The sequence below is a fragment of the Pelophylax lessonae genome (genome assembly GCF_965119305.1).
Source record: "Pelophylax lessonae genome assembly, chromosome: 2".
In the NCBI taxonomy this organism is placed as follows: Eukaryota; Metazoa; Chordata; class Amphibia; order Anura; family Ranidae; genus Pelophylax; species Pelophylax lessonae.
The window spans coordinates 633,175,119-633,190,344 of NC_138769.1; the positions used below are offsets into that span (position 1 = coordinate 633,175,119).

At 42.9% G+C, this 15,226-nt stretch overlaps 1 protein-coding gene across 1 annotated transcript in view; it reads right to left on the reverse strand.

Moving 5' to 3' along the window:
• Nucleotides 1-15,226, reverse strand: part of SLC7A1 (solute carrier family 7 member 1) — a 57,274-nt gene that overhangs the window by 38,129 nt on the left and 3,919 nt on the right. Inside the window, exons 2-5 of the mRNA XM_082247277.1 lie at nucleotides 15,061-15,219; nucleotides 11,928-12,099; nucleotides 11,353-11,480; nucleotides 6,808-7,030 (exon numbers count right to left, since the gene is read on the reverse strand). Of these exons, the coding sequence (XP_082103403.1) occupies nucleotides 6,808-7,030; nucleotides 11,353-11,480; nucleotides 11,928-12,099; nucleotides 15,061-15,219 (682 nt within the window). The remainder of the gene's footprint in view (nucleotides 1-6,807; nucleotides 7,031-11,352; nucleotides 11,481-11,927; nucleotides 12,100-15,060; nucleotides 15,220-15,226) is intronic.

Sequence of the window (15,226 nt, forward strand, 5' to 3'; positions counted from 1 at the left end):
TGGGAACCCCACAAATCGCAAATTATTGCGTCTTAGGCGATCTTCTAAATCAGTCAGTTTATCCACAGTAGCTTCCTGATCTTTACATAAATCATTAACTGTAACCTGCAGGGGGCGGGTAGTGTCTTCCAAATCACTGACAAGCTGCTCAGCATTAGTCACCCTGTGTTTCAGATTATATACATCTTGTTTAAGAAAGGATAGATCCATGCGAACCAAGTCAATTTGTGTAGTGAGGGCAGCCTGGCAATGCTGTATAGCATCCATTATTTGAGATAGGGAGGGCTCCGTCTGTTCCCCATTATGAGTAGTGGCAGTATGTGACTCCTGTGTCTCTGCATCAGGGAGGAGGCATGCTGGCAGTTCAGCTAGACTAGAGTCTATAATGGTGACTCACCCCTGATAGATGGAGGCTGTGCAGGGCGAACAGGCCGTGTCTGTGTGGTCTTTGGTCCATGAAGAGGTTCGGCGCCATCTTGGGTCCAGACAGCAGAGGAGAGGGGAGCCTTGAAGCCCGGGGCATCTGCAGTGGTAGACCCGATTTTCACCATCTCATATGCCGCTCACCACGATCAGGAGTGGTATGGAGGTAATCTGGACAAGTTACAGAGGCTGGGTGGGCAGGATTAATGCAGGATGGCGGTGGATTGCACAGAGCTCCAAAGAACTGCTGCTTACATCCCGGAAGTCCAGCCACACCCCCCGATTTGGACATTTCCACTTAGGGGTGTACTCACTTTTGTTGCCAGCGGTTTAGACATTAATGGCTGTGTGTTGAGTTATTTTGAGAAGACAGCAAATTTACACTGTTATACAAGCTGTACACTTACTACTTTACATTGTAGCAAAGTGTCATTTCTTCAGTGTTGTCACATGAAAAGATATAATAAAATATTTACAAAAATGTGAGGGGTGTACTCACTTTTGTGAGATACTGTATATGTTAATAGTACACCCTATACCCCTGTATGTTGTGGTCACTGAGGTGCCCATCTAATAGTTTTTTGAAACTATCTACCACTGCTTATGGAAGAAAATTACACATCCTTACTGCTCTGACAGTAAAGAACCCTCACCTCTTTAGTGAATGGATGCGCGTCTTTTAAAAATTCCCTTTCAAAAAATATTTTTTTCCCTATGCTAGGGTCGCCAGTACGGTATTTGTACATTGATATCATATCCCCTCTCAAGCGTCTCCTCTCCTCATATCCCCTCTCAAGAGTCTCCTCTCCAGGGAGAATAAAGTTCAATACTTGTAGTCTTTCCACATAGCGGAGGTCCTCCAGTCCCTTTATTAGCTTTGTTGCCCTTCTCTGGACTCTCTCCAGTTCCAGCACATCCTTCCTGAGAAATGTGGCCAGACCAGTCCTGTAGAGTGGGAGAACTATAGTTTTATCTCAGAAGTGAATCACCCTTTTTAATGCATGCCAAGATTCTGTGGGGCTTTGCTTGCAGCAGCCTGGCATTGCATGCCATTGCTGAGCCTTTCATCTACCAGGAACCCTAGGTCCTTTTCCACTCCAGATTCCCCCAGAGGTTCTCCCCCTAGCCAGTAACTTGCGTTTGTACTTTTGGACCCCAAATGCATTACTTTACGTTTTTCAACATTAAACCTCATTTGCTATGTAGTTGCCCACCCCATTATTTTGCTTAGGTCTTTTTGCAAGGTTTCCACATCCTGCGTAGAAGTTATTGCCCTGCTTAACTTTGCATCGTCCGCAAATACTGAGATTGAACTATTTATCCCATCCTCTAGATCGTTTATGAATAAATTAAACAGGATTGGTCCCAGGATAGATCTTTGGGGATCCCACTTTCCACACCAGACCATTCCAAGCACTCCCCATTTATCAACACCCTTTGGACTCGCATCTGTAGCCAGTTTTCAATCCAGGTACTCACCTTATGGTCCATGCCGACAGACCTCACTTTGTACAGTAAACCTTTGTGGGGAACTTTATCAAAAGGCCTTTGCAAAGTCCAGATACACCACATCCACAGGTCTTAACCTTTATCTAGATGGCAGCTCACTTCTTCATAGAAGGTTAATAGATTGGTCTGGCAAGAACGATTCTTCGTGAATCCATGCCGATTACTACTAATAATACCGTTTTTATTACTTACATTTTGTATATAGTCCCTTATCATCCCCTCCAATAGGTTGCAGACTTTTGATGTTAGGCTAACTGACCTGTAGTTCCCAGGGATATGTCTCCGCCCCTTTTTAAGCATTTGGGGATTAGGTTTGGGATTGGGGATGAAGCAGGTGAAAATTTGACTCTGCTCTCCATTGTGCAGCATGCTTTGTATATGTGGGTCTGTTACAGGGGGGGAATTGCAAGATCCCAACCTAGTGCTTTAGTACTTGGTGAATGTATACCATGGTGGGCCAAAAACCAAATATTTACTTTCATTTTCTTAAATTTTACTACTTTTATGACAAAAACCTGCCTCAATCAGCATAAAAGCTGAGGAGCTACCATTTTTATGAGATAAAGCAACAGCAGCTCCCACATTTCACAAATGACAGTTTTTTTTTTTTTTTTAAGAATGGTCTCGCAAAGTATAAGCGATACTAGGCAATCATATCCAGAATATTTAGTGAACATAAGCTTACAGCAATACCATGGCAACGTTTTGTATAAAAGAAACATTAAAGAGGAGTTCCGGCCTCGGATACGTTTTTTCACTAAAAATACCCCCGGGACAGTCAGGGCTAGTGCATTCCATAATGGATAACCTCTGATCTGTCCCGGGTCGCATTTACCTTTTAGAAGAAATACTTACCTTGAAAATTTCTTCTCCAGCACTGCCATCTCAGGTGTGGGCAGCTGAAGCCAGCGAATCCTCTTCGGGGACGTCGGAGTCCCAGAATGCCCTGCACCAGCCACGCTCGTCACTTTCGGTGCAGGCGCGGCATCACTGCACAGCTTCTAGGCATGCCCAGAAGCTGTTTAGCAGGGAATGATGCACCTGCACCGGAACTGACGAGCGGGGCCGGTGCAGGCGCATTCACTCCTGGGAGCGATGACATTCAGCTCCCAGGAGTCATCGCAAACTGGAAGAGACGGCGCGGGCCGCGGCCGCAGAGGGAGGAAGTGGAAGGAAGGTAAGTATATTTTCTTCTATAACAAGGTAAGTAAAAAAATCAGGAGCATCCATTTGTTTTTCAGGTGACAAGCCAACCGCCTCGGATTACTCAAGGAGACTCGATGTGGTGAGGCTCAGAGACTGCCTCTGCCACACCTTCCTCCCTCCTGAAGCTGCCTGAACACACTGTAGCAGGCACTTGGATGGTCTCGGCCAGCTCTGGACCAGATCGTGGAGTCTCCCTCTGCTTAACCGCATTGTCAGTTTCTCTGAGCGGCTATAGCATCCGGCTCTTGGAGGGTGTGCGGCGGCGGCTGGACCGTGCGCAGGCTCACCACATCGAGTCTCCTTGAGTAATCCGAGGCGGTTGGCTTAGCCGTACGATACTCACTGACTAGTGCAGGACGAACAGCTGAGCCGCCGAGACTAGGAGGAGAGAGCCCTGTAAACATCATCGGGGGATATTTATTTCCATGCATGACTTCCTATCTGTTTGTGAGTACCTGTTTTTATGGCTTCTATTAACTTCAAATAAATGGTGTTACACTAGGGCGGTGTGCGCTCTGTTCCTTTATTTTTTGTACAGCTGTTTTGAATGATAAGCATGTTAGTTGTGGTCAGGTGCACTGTTCTATGCACACTACAAAGACCATAGTTAATCTCTGGGGTGAGCAAGAGAGGGTGGCTATGTGTATCAGTAGTGCATCTCAGGAGTGAAGCAAGAGAGGCTGGCTATATTTCTACATGTTCCTGTGACCAAAAATTTTGAGAATGACACAAATATTAAATTTTCAGTCTGTTGCTTCAGTGTTTTTGGTCTTTTTGTCAGATGTTACTATGGTATACTGAAGTATAATTACAAGCATTTCATGTCAAATATCAGCGTCAAAGGCTTTTATTGACAATTACATGACGCTTATGCACAGTGACAATATTTGCAGTGTTGATCATTCTTTTTTAGGACCTCCGCAATTCACCCTCACATGCTGTCAGTCAACTTCTGGGCCACATCCTGACTGATGGCAGCCCATTCTTGCATAATCAGTGCTTGGAGTTTGTCAGGATTTGTTCACCTGTCTTGAGGATTGACCACAAGCTCTCAAAGGCAAGGTGCTCCATCGTGCTGGAAAAGGCATTGTTCATCACCAAACTGTTCTTGGATGGCTGGGAGAAGTTGCTCTCGGAGAATGTTTTTGTAAACTTCCTATATCATGGCTGTGTTCTTCAGCAGTCCAATCCCTGTATTGTTGCAGAACATTAGTTTGTCCCTGATGTTTTTTCTGGAGAGAAGTAGCTTTTTTGCTGCCCTTCTTGGCACCAAGCCATCCCCTGAAAGTTTTTGCCCCACTGTGCGTGCAGATACTCACACCTGCCTGCTGCTGTGTAGCTGAATCAACTGTAGGAGATGGTTCTGGCGCTTGCTGGACTTTCTTGGGCGCCCTGAAGCCTTCTTCACAAATGCAGTGGAAATGTTTAAGGGGATAAGGATAATTTTCATGGCAAAGAGGGACTTTGCAATTAATTGCAATTCATCTGATCCCGCTTCATAACATTCTGGAGTATATGCAAATTGGCATCATAAAAACGGAGGCAGCAGCCTTTGTGACCATAGCTGTACAGTGGGACCATGAAGAAAAAAATGTAACCACCCTCAAGAAAAAAGAAAAAAAGGAAATGCGGGGATTGACGGAGATCATGAGCGATAGAAAGTACTCTTGAGTTAACCACTTGCTGACCGATCACATGGAGCATACTGCGGCAAAGTGGTTCGTTATCGTCCAGCGATGTAGGTCTCTGTCGCTGGACTCCTCCCCTTGTGGGCTGCGCGTGCGCGCCGACGGAGGCTCGCTTCCGCTGTATTCAGACACAGCGGGAGTCGGCGATAACCACCGTTCTTCCCCGATCGTTGGGGATCGAGTGAGGACATCCGCCCGCTTGTGTAAACAAAACGGGCAGATCTCCTATGTGACAGTCAGGGACAGATTATAGGATTCAGCATAGCTGAACCTACGATCTGTGCCTGTGTCACACAGTCCCCTCCCCCCACACACGTCAGTAAGCACCAGGCATACATTAACCCCTTGATCACCAATAAAAAAGTTAACCCCTTCCCTGCCAGTGTCATTTTTACAGTAACAGTGCATATTTATAGCACTGATTACTGTAGTAATGTCACTGGTACCCCCAAAAGTGTCAAAAATGTCAGTTAGGGGTCCGATCTGTCCGCCACAATGTCGCAGTCCCGCACAAAAAAAAAAAAAAAATCGCAGATCGCCACCAGATCGCCGCCATTACTAGTTAGAAAAAAAAAAAAAAAAACAATAAAAATTACATAAATGTCCCGTAGTTAGTAGCTGCGATAACTTTTGCGCAAACCAATCAAAATACGCTTATGGCGATTTTTTTACCAAACATATGTAGCAGAAAACAAATTGGCCTAAAATGTTAAAAAATTTTGATTTTTAAATTTTTTGGGGGGGGGGAATTTCATATAAAAAAATTTGAAAAATATTGCTATTTTTTTTTAAATTGTCGCTTTTTTTTGTTTATAGCGCAAAAAGTAAAAATCGCACAGGTGATCAAATACCACCAAAAGAAAGCTCTATTTGGGGGTAAAAAAGGACATAAATGTAATTTGGGTACAGCGTCGCACGACCGTGCAATTGTCCGTTAAATTAACGCAGGGCCGAATCGCAAAATATGGCCTGGTCAGGAATGGGGTAAAATCTTCCGGTCTTAAAGCGGTTAAAAATACACTCATTGAGAATTTTTTTGTCAAAGACATGTAGCTAAATACATTTTGGCCTAAATATATGACAACAATTTAATATATTGGATATTTTTTAACTGTCAAAATAGAAAAATATTGTTATTTTTTCAAAATTGTCGCATTTTTTTTATTAATATCGCAAAAAATGAAAAGCGCAGAGGTGATAAAATACCACCAAAAGAAAGCTCTGTTTGTAGGAAAAAAAGGACGTATATTTTGTTTGGGTACGGCGTTGCATGACCACGCAATTGTCAGTTAAAGTCGCACAGTGCCGAATCGCAAAAAGTGGCCTGGACGTAAAGCAGGAAAATCCTCCGGTCCTAAAGTGGTTAGTAAACACATGATACTAGTTTTTTGTTTTTGAAAAGCATAGCCCTCCTTTCGGATCATGTTTAATGCGACACCCATCAGGAAGGAACATGGGGGGTTCTCTTCCCTGCACACACCCCTAGCGCATCTGTGTGTGGTTATGCCTGAACAGCCGTGTCATCCATTCTTAAGGAATCTGTGAATGGAAATACTTCAAGTCTCAGCTTCCACCATGGCACAGCGACTCTTACATTTCAAAGAAAAACAAGCACGGTAACATCTTTACTCTTGTGATCCATTGTTTACTTCCTCCAGCCCCATAACTGTAGGTCCATACTTCCATATAAACCTGAGTTTGGGGGGGAGGTGGGGGATAATCTGCATTGCACTGGTCAGGGCTGTAATGCAAAAATTTCATAAATGCACATTCTTGTTTTATTAATGTGGGCGCATGCATTACATTTTGCAACAGGTGGACTATATCTTTAATAATGTGCAAAGTGCAATAAATGTTAGAAGAGTAAATACTTCTATTATAAAAAATAGAGTAGCTGATTTAGGACATCACAATTTTATGATATTATCCAATTAGGAAACAAAGGAGCATATATGTGTACATGCAAAGAAAAGTGAATTACCTTGTAGAAAGCGCACAGAGAGATCCAACAGCAACAGCATATCTTGCTCCACCCCATCCCACGTAATTGAAGGCCACTGGCAGAGGACTGTTTTTGTCCAATAAATAGTAGGGCATCATAAGAGTAAGGGCAGCCGATACGCCAAAGTATGCCACAAAACAAATGAGGAGAGAAGCCACAATGCCAATAGGAATGGCTTTCTGAGGGTTCTTCACTTCTTCACCTAGAATTAGGCACAATATAAAAAAAGGGTCAAACTAAATTTTGGATGGATATTTAAAGATGCCCACTAGGCAATGTGTTGCCCAAAACACTATCACTAACCTACTTGAAAGCTTCAAGACTCCTAAATATACTCCTATACCTTTAATCTTTAATTTTAAGTGGCAAAGCCAATACCTTTAATTACTTGACCTGAGGACGGTTTTCCCCTCTTCATGACCAGGGTATTTTTTGTTATTCAGCACTGTGCTACTTTAACTAGCAATTGCTCAGTCATGCAACACTGTACGCAAGGGACATTTTTATCTTTTTTTTTTTTTTTTTTTTTTTTTTTTCCACACAGAAAGCTTTCTTTTGGTCGTTTTTATATAGCAAAAAAAAAAAAAACTTTTTGCTATATAAAATTTTGCAAGCAATTCATCTTTTTTTCATAAATTTTGGCCAAAATGTATTTAGCTACACTTCTTTGAAAAAAATAACCCTAGTCAGTGTATATTATCCAGTCAATGTCCACAAACTATGAGATAGATAGATAGATAGATAGATAGATAGATAGATAGATAGATAGATAGATAGATAGATAGATAGATAGATAGATAGATAGATAGATAGATAGATAGATAGATAGATAGATAGATAGATAGATAGATAGATAGATAAGGGCTTGACAAATTTGCCTGAAATCTAGGAGCCAGCTAAAAAAGTTAGGAGCCAGTTTTTTTTTTTTTTTAAACTAACAACCAAGCTTTATTTAATAAAACGGATACTAAATTTACACATAAATACGACTAGAACCCCACTCTCCTCTATAGCGCAATTGGATGGAAACAGACTGCCATCAGATCCGATCCACGGGGTGGATAGAAAATAGAACCACCATCCGTCTGTTTTTGGCGGACAGGATCAGAGATGGCGACAGATTACCGCTCCATAGAGCAGAATGAAGTGTCCGATCAGGTCTGCCTAAAAAACTGACAGGCGGACCTGATCAGACAGCCCGTGTGAAAGGGGCCTTCGGCTGTGGCATGGCGATTGAGGGAAAAAAAAAATTGATTATATATAATTTTTTTTAATAATTGAAAAAAAAAAAAAAAAAGAAAAATAAACTATTATTTTTTTAATAATTAAAAAAAAAAAGAAAAAACATTTTTTATTTATTTTTTTAAATTTAAAAAATAAAATAATAATAACCACACTCCCTATCCACTTACCTTTAAGCAAAGGTAACTGGACAGGGAGATGAAGCCTGCAAAAACTTCCCTCTCATTAGGAAGGAGATGGGAATGCATTAACAGGCAGTGGAAACAGTCATTACTCCCAGCCACCACAAGAGGGCGCCAGTTCCCCAGCCTCTCTCATCTCACAGAAGAAGGCCGAAAAACCGGGGCCTCCGTTTTCGGACGGCGCAGAAGTCCGTGCACTCGGGGAGGAGGTGGGGGCGCAAAAGGGTCAGGACACCTCCTGCAGGGCACCTCAGGCGCCAGGTCGCTAATTCTAGTCGCAAATGCGACCTGGCGCCCGGGGTTTGTCGAGCCCTGAGATAGATAGATAGATAGATAGATAGATAGATAGATAGATAGATAGATAGATAGATAGATAGATAGATAGATAGATAGATAGATAGATAGATAGATAGATAGATAGATAGATAGATAGATAGATAGATACTGAAGTACTGACGGCCCAACTTATTTATTGAGGCCCTAAGATGCCAGGACAGTACACACAGTAGCTCGCAAAAGGGAGCACACCCCTCACATTTTTTTTAAAACATTTTATTATATATTTTCTTGTGACAACACTGAGGAAATGACACTTTGCTACAATGTAAAGTAGTGAGTGTACAGCTTGTATAACAGTGTAAATTTCCTGTCCCATCAAAATAACTCAAGACACAGCCATTAAGGTCTAAACTGCTGGCAACGAAGGTGAATACACCCCTAAGTGAAAATGTCCAAATTGGACCCACAGTGTCAATATTTTGTGTGGCCACCATTATTTTCCAGCACTGCCTTAACCTTCTTGGGCATGGAGTTCACCAGAGCTTCACAGGTTGCCACTGGAGTCCTTTTTCACTCCTCCATGATGACATCACGGAGCTGGTGGATGTTAGAGACCTTGCGATCATCCACCTTCTGTTGGAGGATGCCCCACAGATGCTCAAGAGGGGTTAGGCCTGGAGACATGCTTGGCCAGTCCATCACTTTTACCCTCGGCTTCTTTAGCAAGGCAGTGGTCGTCTTGGAGGTGTGTTTGGGGTCGTTGTCATGTTGGAATACTGCCCTGCGGCCCAGTCTCGAAGGGAGGGGATCATGCTCTGCTTCAGTATGTCACAGTACATGTTGGCATTCATGGTTCCCTCAATGTGTCGGGAGCACTCATGCAGCCCCAGACTATAACACTCCCACCACCATGCTTGACTGTAGGCAAGACACACTTGTCTTTGTACTCCTCACCTGGTTGCCCCCACACACGTTTGACACCATCGGAACCAAATAAGTTTATCTTGGTCTCATCAGACCACAGGACATGGTTCCTGTAATTCATGTCCTTAGTCTGCTTGTCTTCAGCAAACTGTTTGCTGGCTTTCCTGTGCAACATCTTTTGAAGAGGCTTCCTCCTGGGAAGACAGCCATGCGGACCAATTTGACACAGTGTGCGGTGTATGGTCTGAGCACTGACAGGCTGACCCCCCCACCCCTTCAACCTCTGCAGCAATGCTGGCAGCAGTCATACGTCTATTTCCCAAAGACAACCTCTGGATATGACGCTGAGCATGCGAACTTCCACTTTTTTGGTCGACCATGGTGAGGCCTGTTCTGAGTGGAACCTGTCCTGTTAAATTGCTCTATGGTCTTGGCCACTGTACTGCAGCTCAGTTTCAGGGTCTTGGCAATCTTCTTATAGCCTAGGCCATCTTTATGTAGAGCAACAATTCTTGTTTTCAGATCAAAGTTTTTTTGCCATGAGGTGCCATGTTGAAATTCCAGTGACCAGTATGAGAGAGTGAGAGCGATAACACCAAATTTAACACACCTGTTCCCCATTCACACCTGAGACCTTGTAACACTAACAAGTCACATGACACCAAGGAGGAAAAATGGCTCATTGGGCCCAATTTGGACATTTTCACTTAGGGGTGTACTCGCTTTTGTTGCCAGCGGTTTAGACATTAATGGCTGCGTGTTGAGTTATTTTGAGGGGACAGCAAATTTACACTGTTATACAAGCTGTACATTCACTACTTTACATTGTAGAAAAGTGTCATTTCTTCAGTGTTGTCACATGAAAAGATATAATAAAATATTTACAAAAATGTGAGGGGTGTACTCACTTTTGTGAGAAACGGTATACCCCCTGAATGACCCCTTTTTGTTTTTGAAAGCAGACACTCCAAGGTATTTAGTAAGATGCATAGCGAGACCATAGTGACACTGTACTACTCTGGGGGGGGCTGACCAGGGATTTTTTTTTTTACACTGCGATTGCCGTTTCAGTGATGATCACTGTCACAGCAGTCGTTTGAACTGTCATGGATTTCATTCATAACAGCTGTACTTACTGTTGACATGCTGTGATTGACTACAGCTAATCACATGGTACAGGGTGCCATGTACCATGTGATAGATGTGGACCAATCACAGCATCACTACAGTAAGCACAGCTGTTATGAAACTCATAACAGTCATATATAAAACATTGTGATCATGTGATCGTATAGTGATCAAAAGTCAAAGCAGCCAGGTACCGGAAACCGTAATCTGCTGTGTCCGGTGGACACAGCGGTTATGGGAGCAGTGCACTGCATGTGTGAAACAATATATATTTATTTATGTTGCTGAGCCTGACCTTGTGCTGCCCACTCACAGTAAGAGTACTGTGGGTGGTCCTAAAGTTATTAAGAAACTACAATATATTATAGGGCAGAAACTTCACATATATGAAGATACATAGAAATAATATGCTATTAGTATGCTGGCAGATCTATAATTTTATTAGGTTCTGCTCAACACACAGATTTATCCAGGGAACAGAGTGATCGACAGATCTATATATATATATATATATATATATATATATATATATATATATATATACATACATACACATATATATATATATATATATATATATATACATACACACACATACTGTATATATATATATATATATATATATATATATATATATATATAAAATATAAAACCTGCAGGTTAACTGTATTATAAGAAAAATAAGGAGTCAAAAAGGTCTATACATGATCTGTTGTGACATTTATCACCTGGAATATAGCGTAAGTAAACAGCTTTCATGTACGCTCACCTGTAGTAGCTATACAGTCAAAACCAACAAATGCATAAAAGCAAGTCGCAGCTCCAGACAGGACTCCAGCAAAACCATACGGCATAAATCCACCAGTACCATATTCCCAGGTACTCGACTCAGTTTCACTAAAGAAAAGAAATTGTATATCATGTTATTGGCTTTTTTACAAGAACACATTATTTAGGTCATACATTTAAAACGATCATCATCCACATCAATATCCAAAAGCACGAAACACAAGCTGCTAAATGTATACTGCTCCATCAAGAAGCATTTTGGCACATAGGCAGGCTCTGTGCACTACAGATGGCCATCCATGCTCTAGTAAAATGCTTATGGTAAAAATTTCCAACATATTCAATTTCCCTGATGTCTTACTCTCTTAGATTGACTTGGCACACCAATGTGAGCCTGTGCAATGATTATTAAAAGAACATGAGATGTACTTTAAAAACTTCACACCATACAGACACATGACACCTGCTGAACGGATCACCACTTTGTGAAATAATTACAATCTTGACACTTATTGAAACCTGTAAAGAAACAGCTGAGAAGGTTGGCAGACATACTTGACTAAACATGTAATGTTGGTGTTATTGAAATCCTTCTCTGATAACTGCCAATTTTTAACTGATCCTTTCACAAAGCCGGATACGATGACGAAGCCCAGGACTAGTACATTGATGCACGTGAAGACCTTGTTCACTAATGCCGATTCCTTCACACCAAATGACAAGAGACCTGAGGAAGAAAAGCAAGACACGGTCTTCAATGTCTTCAGCAAAAGGCAAAAACTGAATTTTTGTAAAATCTTACCTGTAAAATTCCTTTCTCGGAGTCCTCCGACAGTCGCCGCCTCTCCATATTCGTCACTATGGGGTAATTGACCTTTGCTCCGTAGGAGTAGCTAGGCAACAGAATATGTCAATATTAAAGCTTTTAGCATATCCCACCCCCAGGGGGTGGTCCCCTCAGTCAATACCCTCCTGCTTCCTGTATCCATACCTCAGTTTCAGTAGAATAGCAGTAGAGTACATAAACAAACCCCAAAAGAGGGGCGGGGGCGGCGACTGTCGGAGGACTCAGAGAAAGGAATTTTACAGGTAAGATTTTACAAAAATTCCGTTTTCTCTTACGTCCTCCGACAGTCGCCGCCTCTCCATATTCGTCACTATGGGGACGTCCCAAAGCAGTGCATACATGAGGGGTGGGAAACGCAGCCGCGCCTAAGGCAACGCAGGACCCACATCAGAGAAAGGAACCTTACCAAAAGGAAGGAAACCAGCTGGGCAGCATGAACAAAAAGTTTTGCTCAACAGGAGCAACAACCCAGGAAGAACAAATAACCTAGGGATAAAAACATCCCAAACAGCCAAGGGCCCAAAAAAAAACAAGGGACCCTAAGGTACTGCCGCACTAAGAACCTTGCGGCCAAAGGAAGCATCTGCCGATGAGTGAACATCCACTTTGTAGAACTTTGAGAAGGTGTGAACGGACGACCAAGTCGCCGCCTTACACACCTGGGCCACAGAAGCCCGATGATGACAGGCCCAAAACGTACTCAGAGATCTGGTAGAGTGCGCCTTCACAGGCATAGGGGGAACTTTTCCCTTCAACAGAAGTAATGAGATCTCCCTGATCTTTTCAAAGGGAGCATGTTGTAACACGGACAGAACAAGGTTCAAGTCCCATGGAGGCAAAGGCTCCCTCCGAGGAGGGACCAGGTGTCGCACCCCTTGAACAAAGGTGCCAACCAGAGAATTAGACGCCACAGGGCGTTGAAAAAGAACGGCCAGCGCAGAAATCTGACCCTTAATCGTGGCCAACGCCAAACGCTGGTCCACACCCGTTTGAAGGAAAGACAACACCCTAGACACCGAGTATGAGCGGGGGGAAAACCCCCTGGACTCACACCAGGCAAAATAGGCCTTCCAAGTACGGTAGTAAATCTTCCCCGAAGAGGCCTTTCTAGCGTTGATTAAAGTATGAATGACCTCCGGCGAGAGACCCCTATCCTTCAGGACCTCGGTTTCAACAGCCAGGCCGTCAAAGCCAGCGACTGTAAAGCAGGATGGAATATCGGTCCTTGAGACAGAAGATCTTCTCAAAGAGGCAGACGCCATGGAGCGTCGACCGCCAGATTCACGAGGTCTGCGTACCAAGACCGGCGGGACCAGTCTGGCGCCACCAGAATCACCGTGAGCGGTTCCGAAGACAACCTGCGAAGGAACCGTGATAGCAACTGAATTGGTGGGAATGCATACATCAATCGATACTGGAGCCAATCGATGCCAAGGAGCCACTAACGCGTCTGACGCGTCTGCCCGAGGATCGCGCGTCCTTGCCACGAACCTTCCCACCTTGTTGTTCAGACGAGACGCGAACAGGTCCACATCTGGAAGACCCCACTTCGCGCACAACATCTGCCCGAGACCCAGCCCGCACGATCCTCTTCATCAGAAGAACTAACTAAAGCTGAAGAAACAAACAGCTAAGTTAAGATAGAGAAAAAAACACTCAAATAAAATCAAAAAGAAGATAAAAGGTTGAGACAAAAAGCCCCAGCACAGAAACAGCCTGCTAACTCCTGAAAGCTAGACAATGAAACTGAGGTATGGATACAGGAAGCAGGAGGGTATTGACTGAGGGGACCACCCCCTGGGGGTGGGATATGCTAAAAGCTTTAATATTGACATATTCTGTTGCCTAGCTACTCCTACGGAGCAAAGGTCAATTACCCCATAGTGACGAATATGGAGAGGCGGCGACTGTCGGAGGACGTAAGAGAAAAGATTTTACTGCATACCAGTTGTTTTTGAACAGACATTGTAAAGAACTTTGTGTAGTTCGAGGCTCTCAATCTTGGTGGCCAATGACAGCTCTGGTCCACACTGGCACCAATCAGCAAGGCTACTTATCTCTATCTCAGCTATGACACAGTGATGATATTGTACAGTCCATCAATGACCTTCAGTGCCATGCAGCCATCCCATTTCATGTATATGCTAGTTTCCAGGCTGTTAAAAATTTGGTTTTAGCCGAGTAGGTCACCCCAAACCTTCCCCAAGTCTAAATTCCTCAATCCCTTTACTGCTTGAGCTGTTTTTGCAGTACTTTCTTTTGCTCACGGTAAAATAAGGATATTTGCTTTACCTGTAAAATCCTTTTCTTGGAGTAAATCACAGGGCAGAGTAGTTAGTATTCATGACTAGGAGTTATGTTGCCACTGTCAGGTGAATGGACACTGTACAGCCGCCAGAACAATCAGCTTTTGAAGTCCACACACACTGGGAATGTAAAACCCTCCATACAATATAGGGGATCAAAAAGCACAAACTTCCACCATTCAAAACAAGGCACCCTGTCCGCACCAATAAATGTCTAACTCTTTATAAAAGTAAACTTTTTTTTTTTTTTTAAATTACTTAACGATTAGCTATGCATGGAGTACAGGGTTGCAAAACAACTTAACATTGAAAGTGTAACTGTATTTTCAAATCACACCATACCAAGACATTTTTAGTTTTTGAAACTTGAGTATGATAATGAACAATGTACCTTGAGTGGCAAGTTGTGGGTTTATACATGGAACCTTGTGTAATCTCTGATTATTTTCAGTAGATTGTACATTGTTTATTACATAAATGACAAAGGAGCAGTTGAGAAAACTGTATTTATATTTGCTGATGAAAAACACCTTACCTGTCAGCACCAAAATAATGAACACAGAGAAGATATCAGGGTATTTGGCTAAAACACCCGGCACATTCATGGTGAAGTGTTGCAGACAGAAATGTTCAATTCTTCTTCCAATAAGTTCATCAAATGTTGCACTCCATGCTCGAGCCACGCTTGATGTACCTAAAAA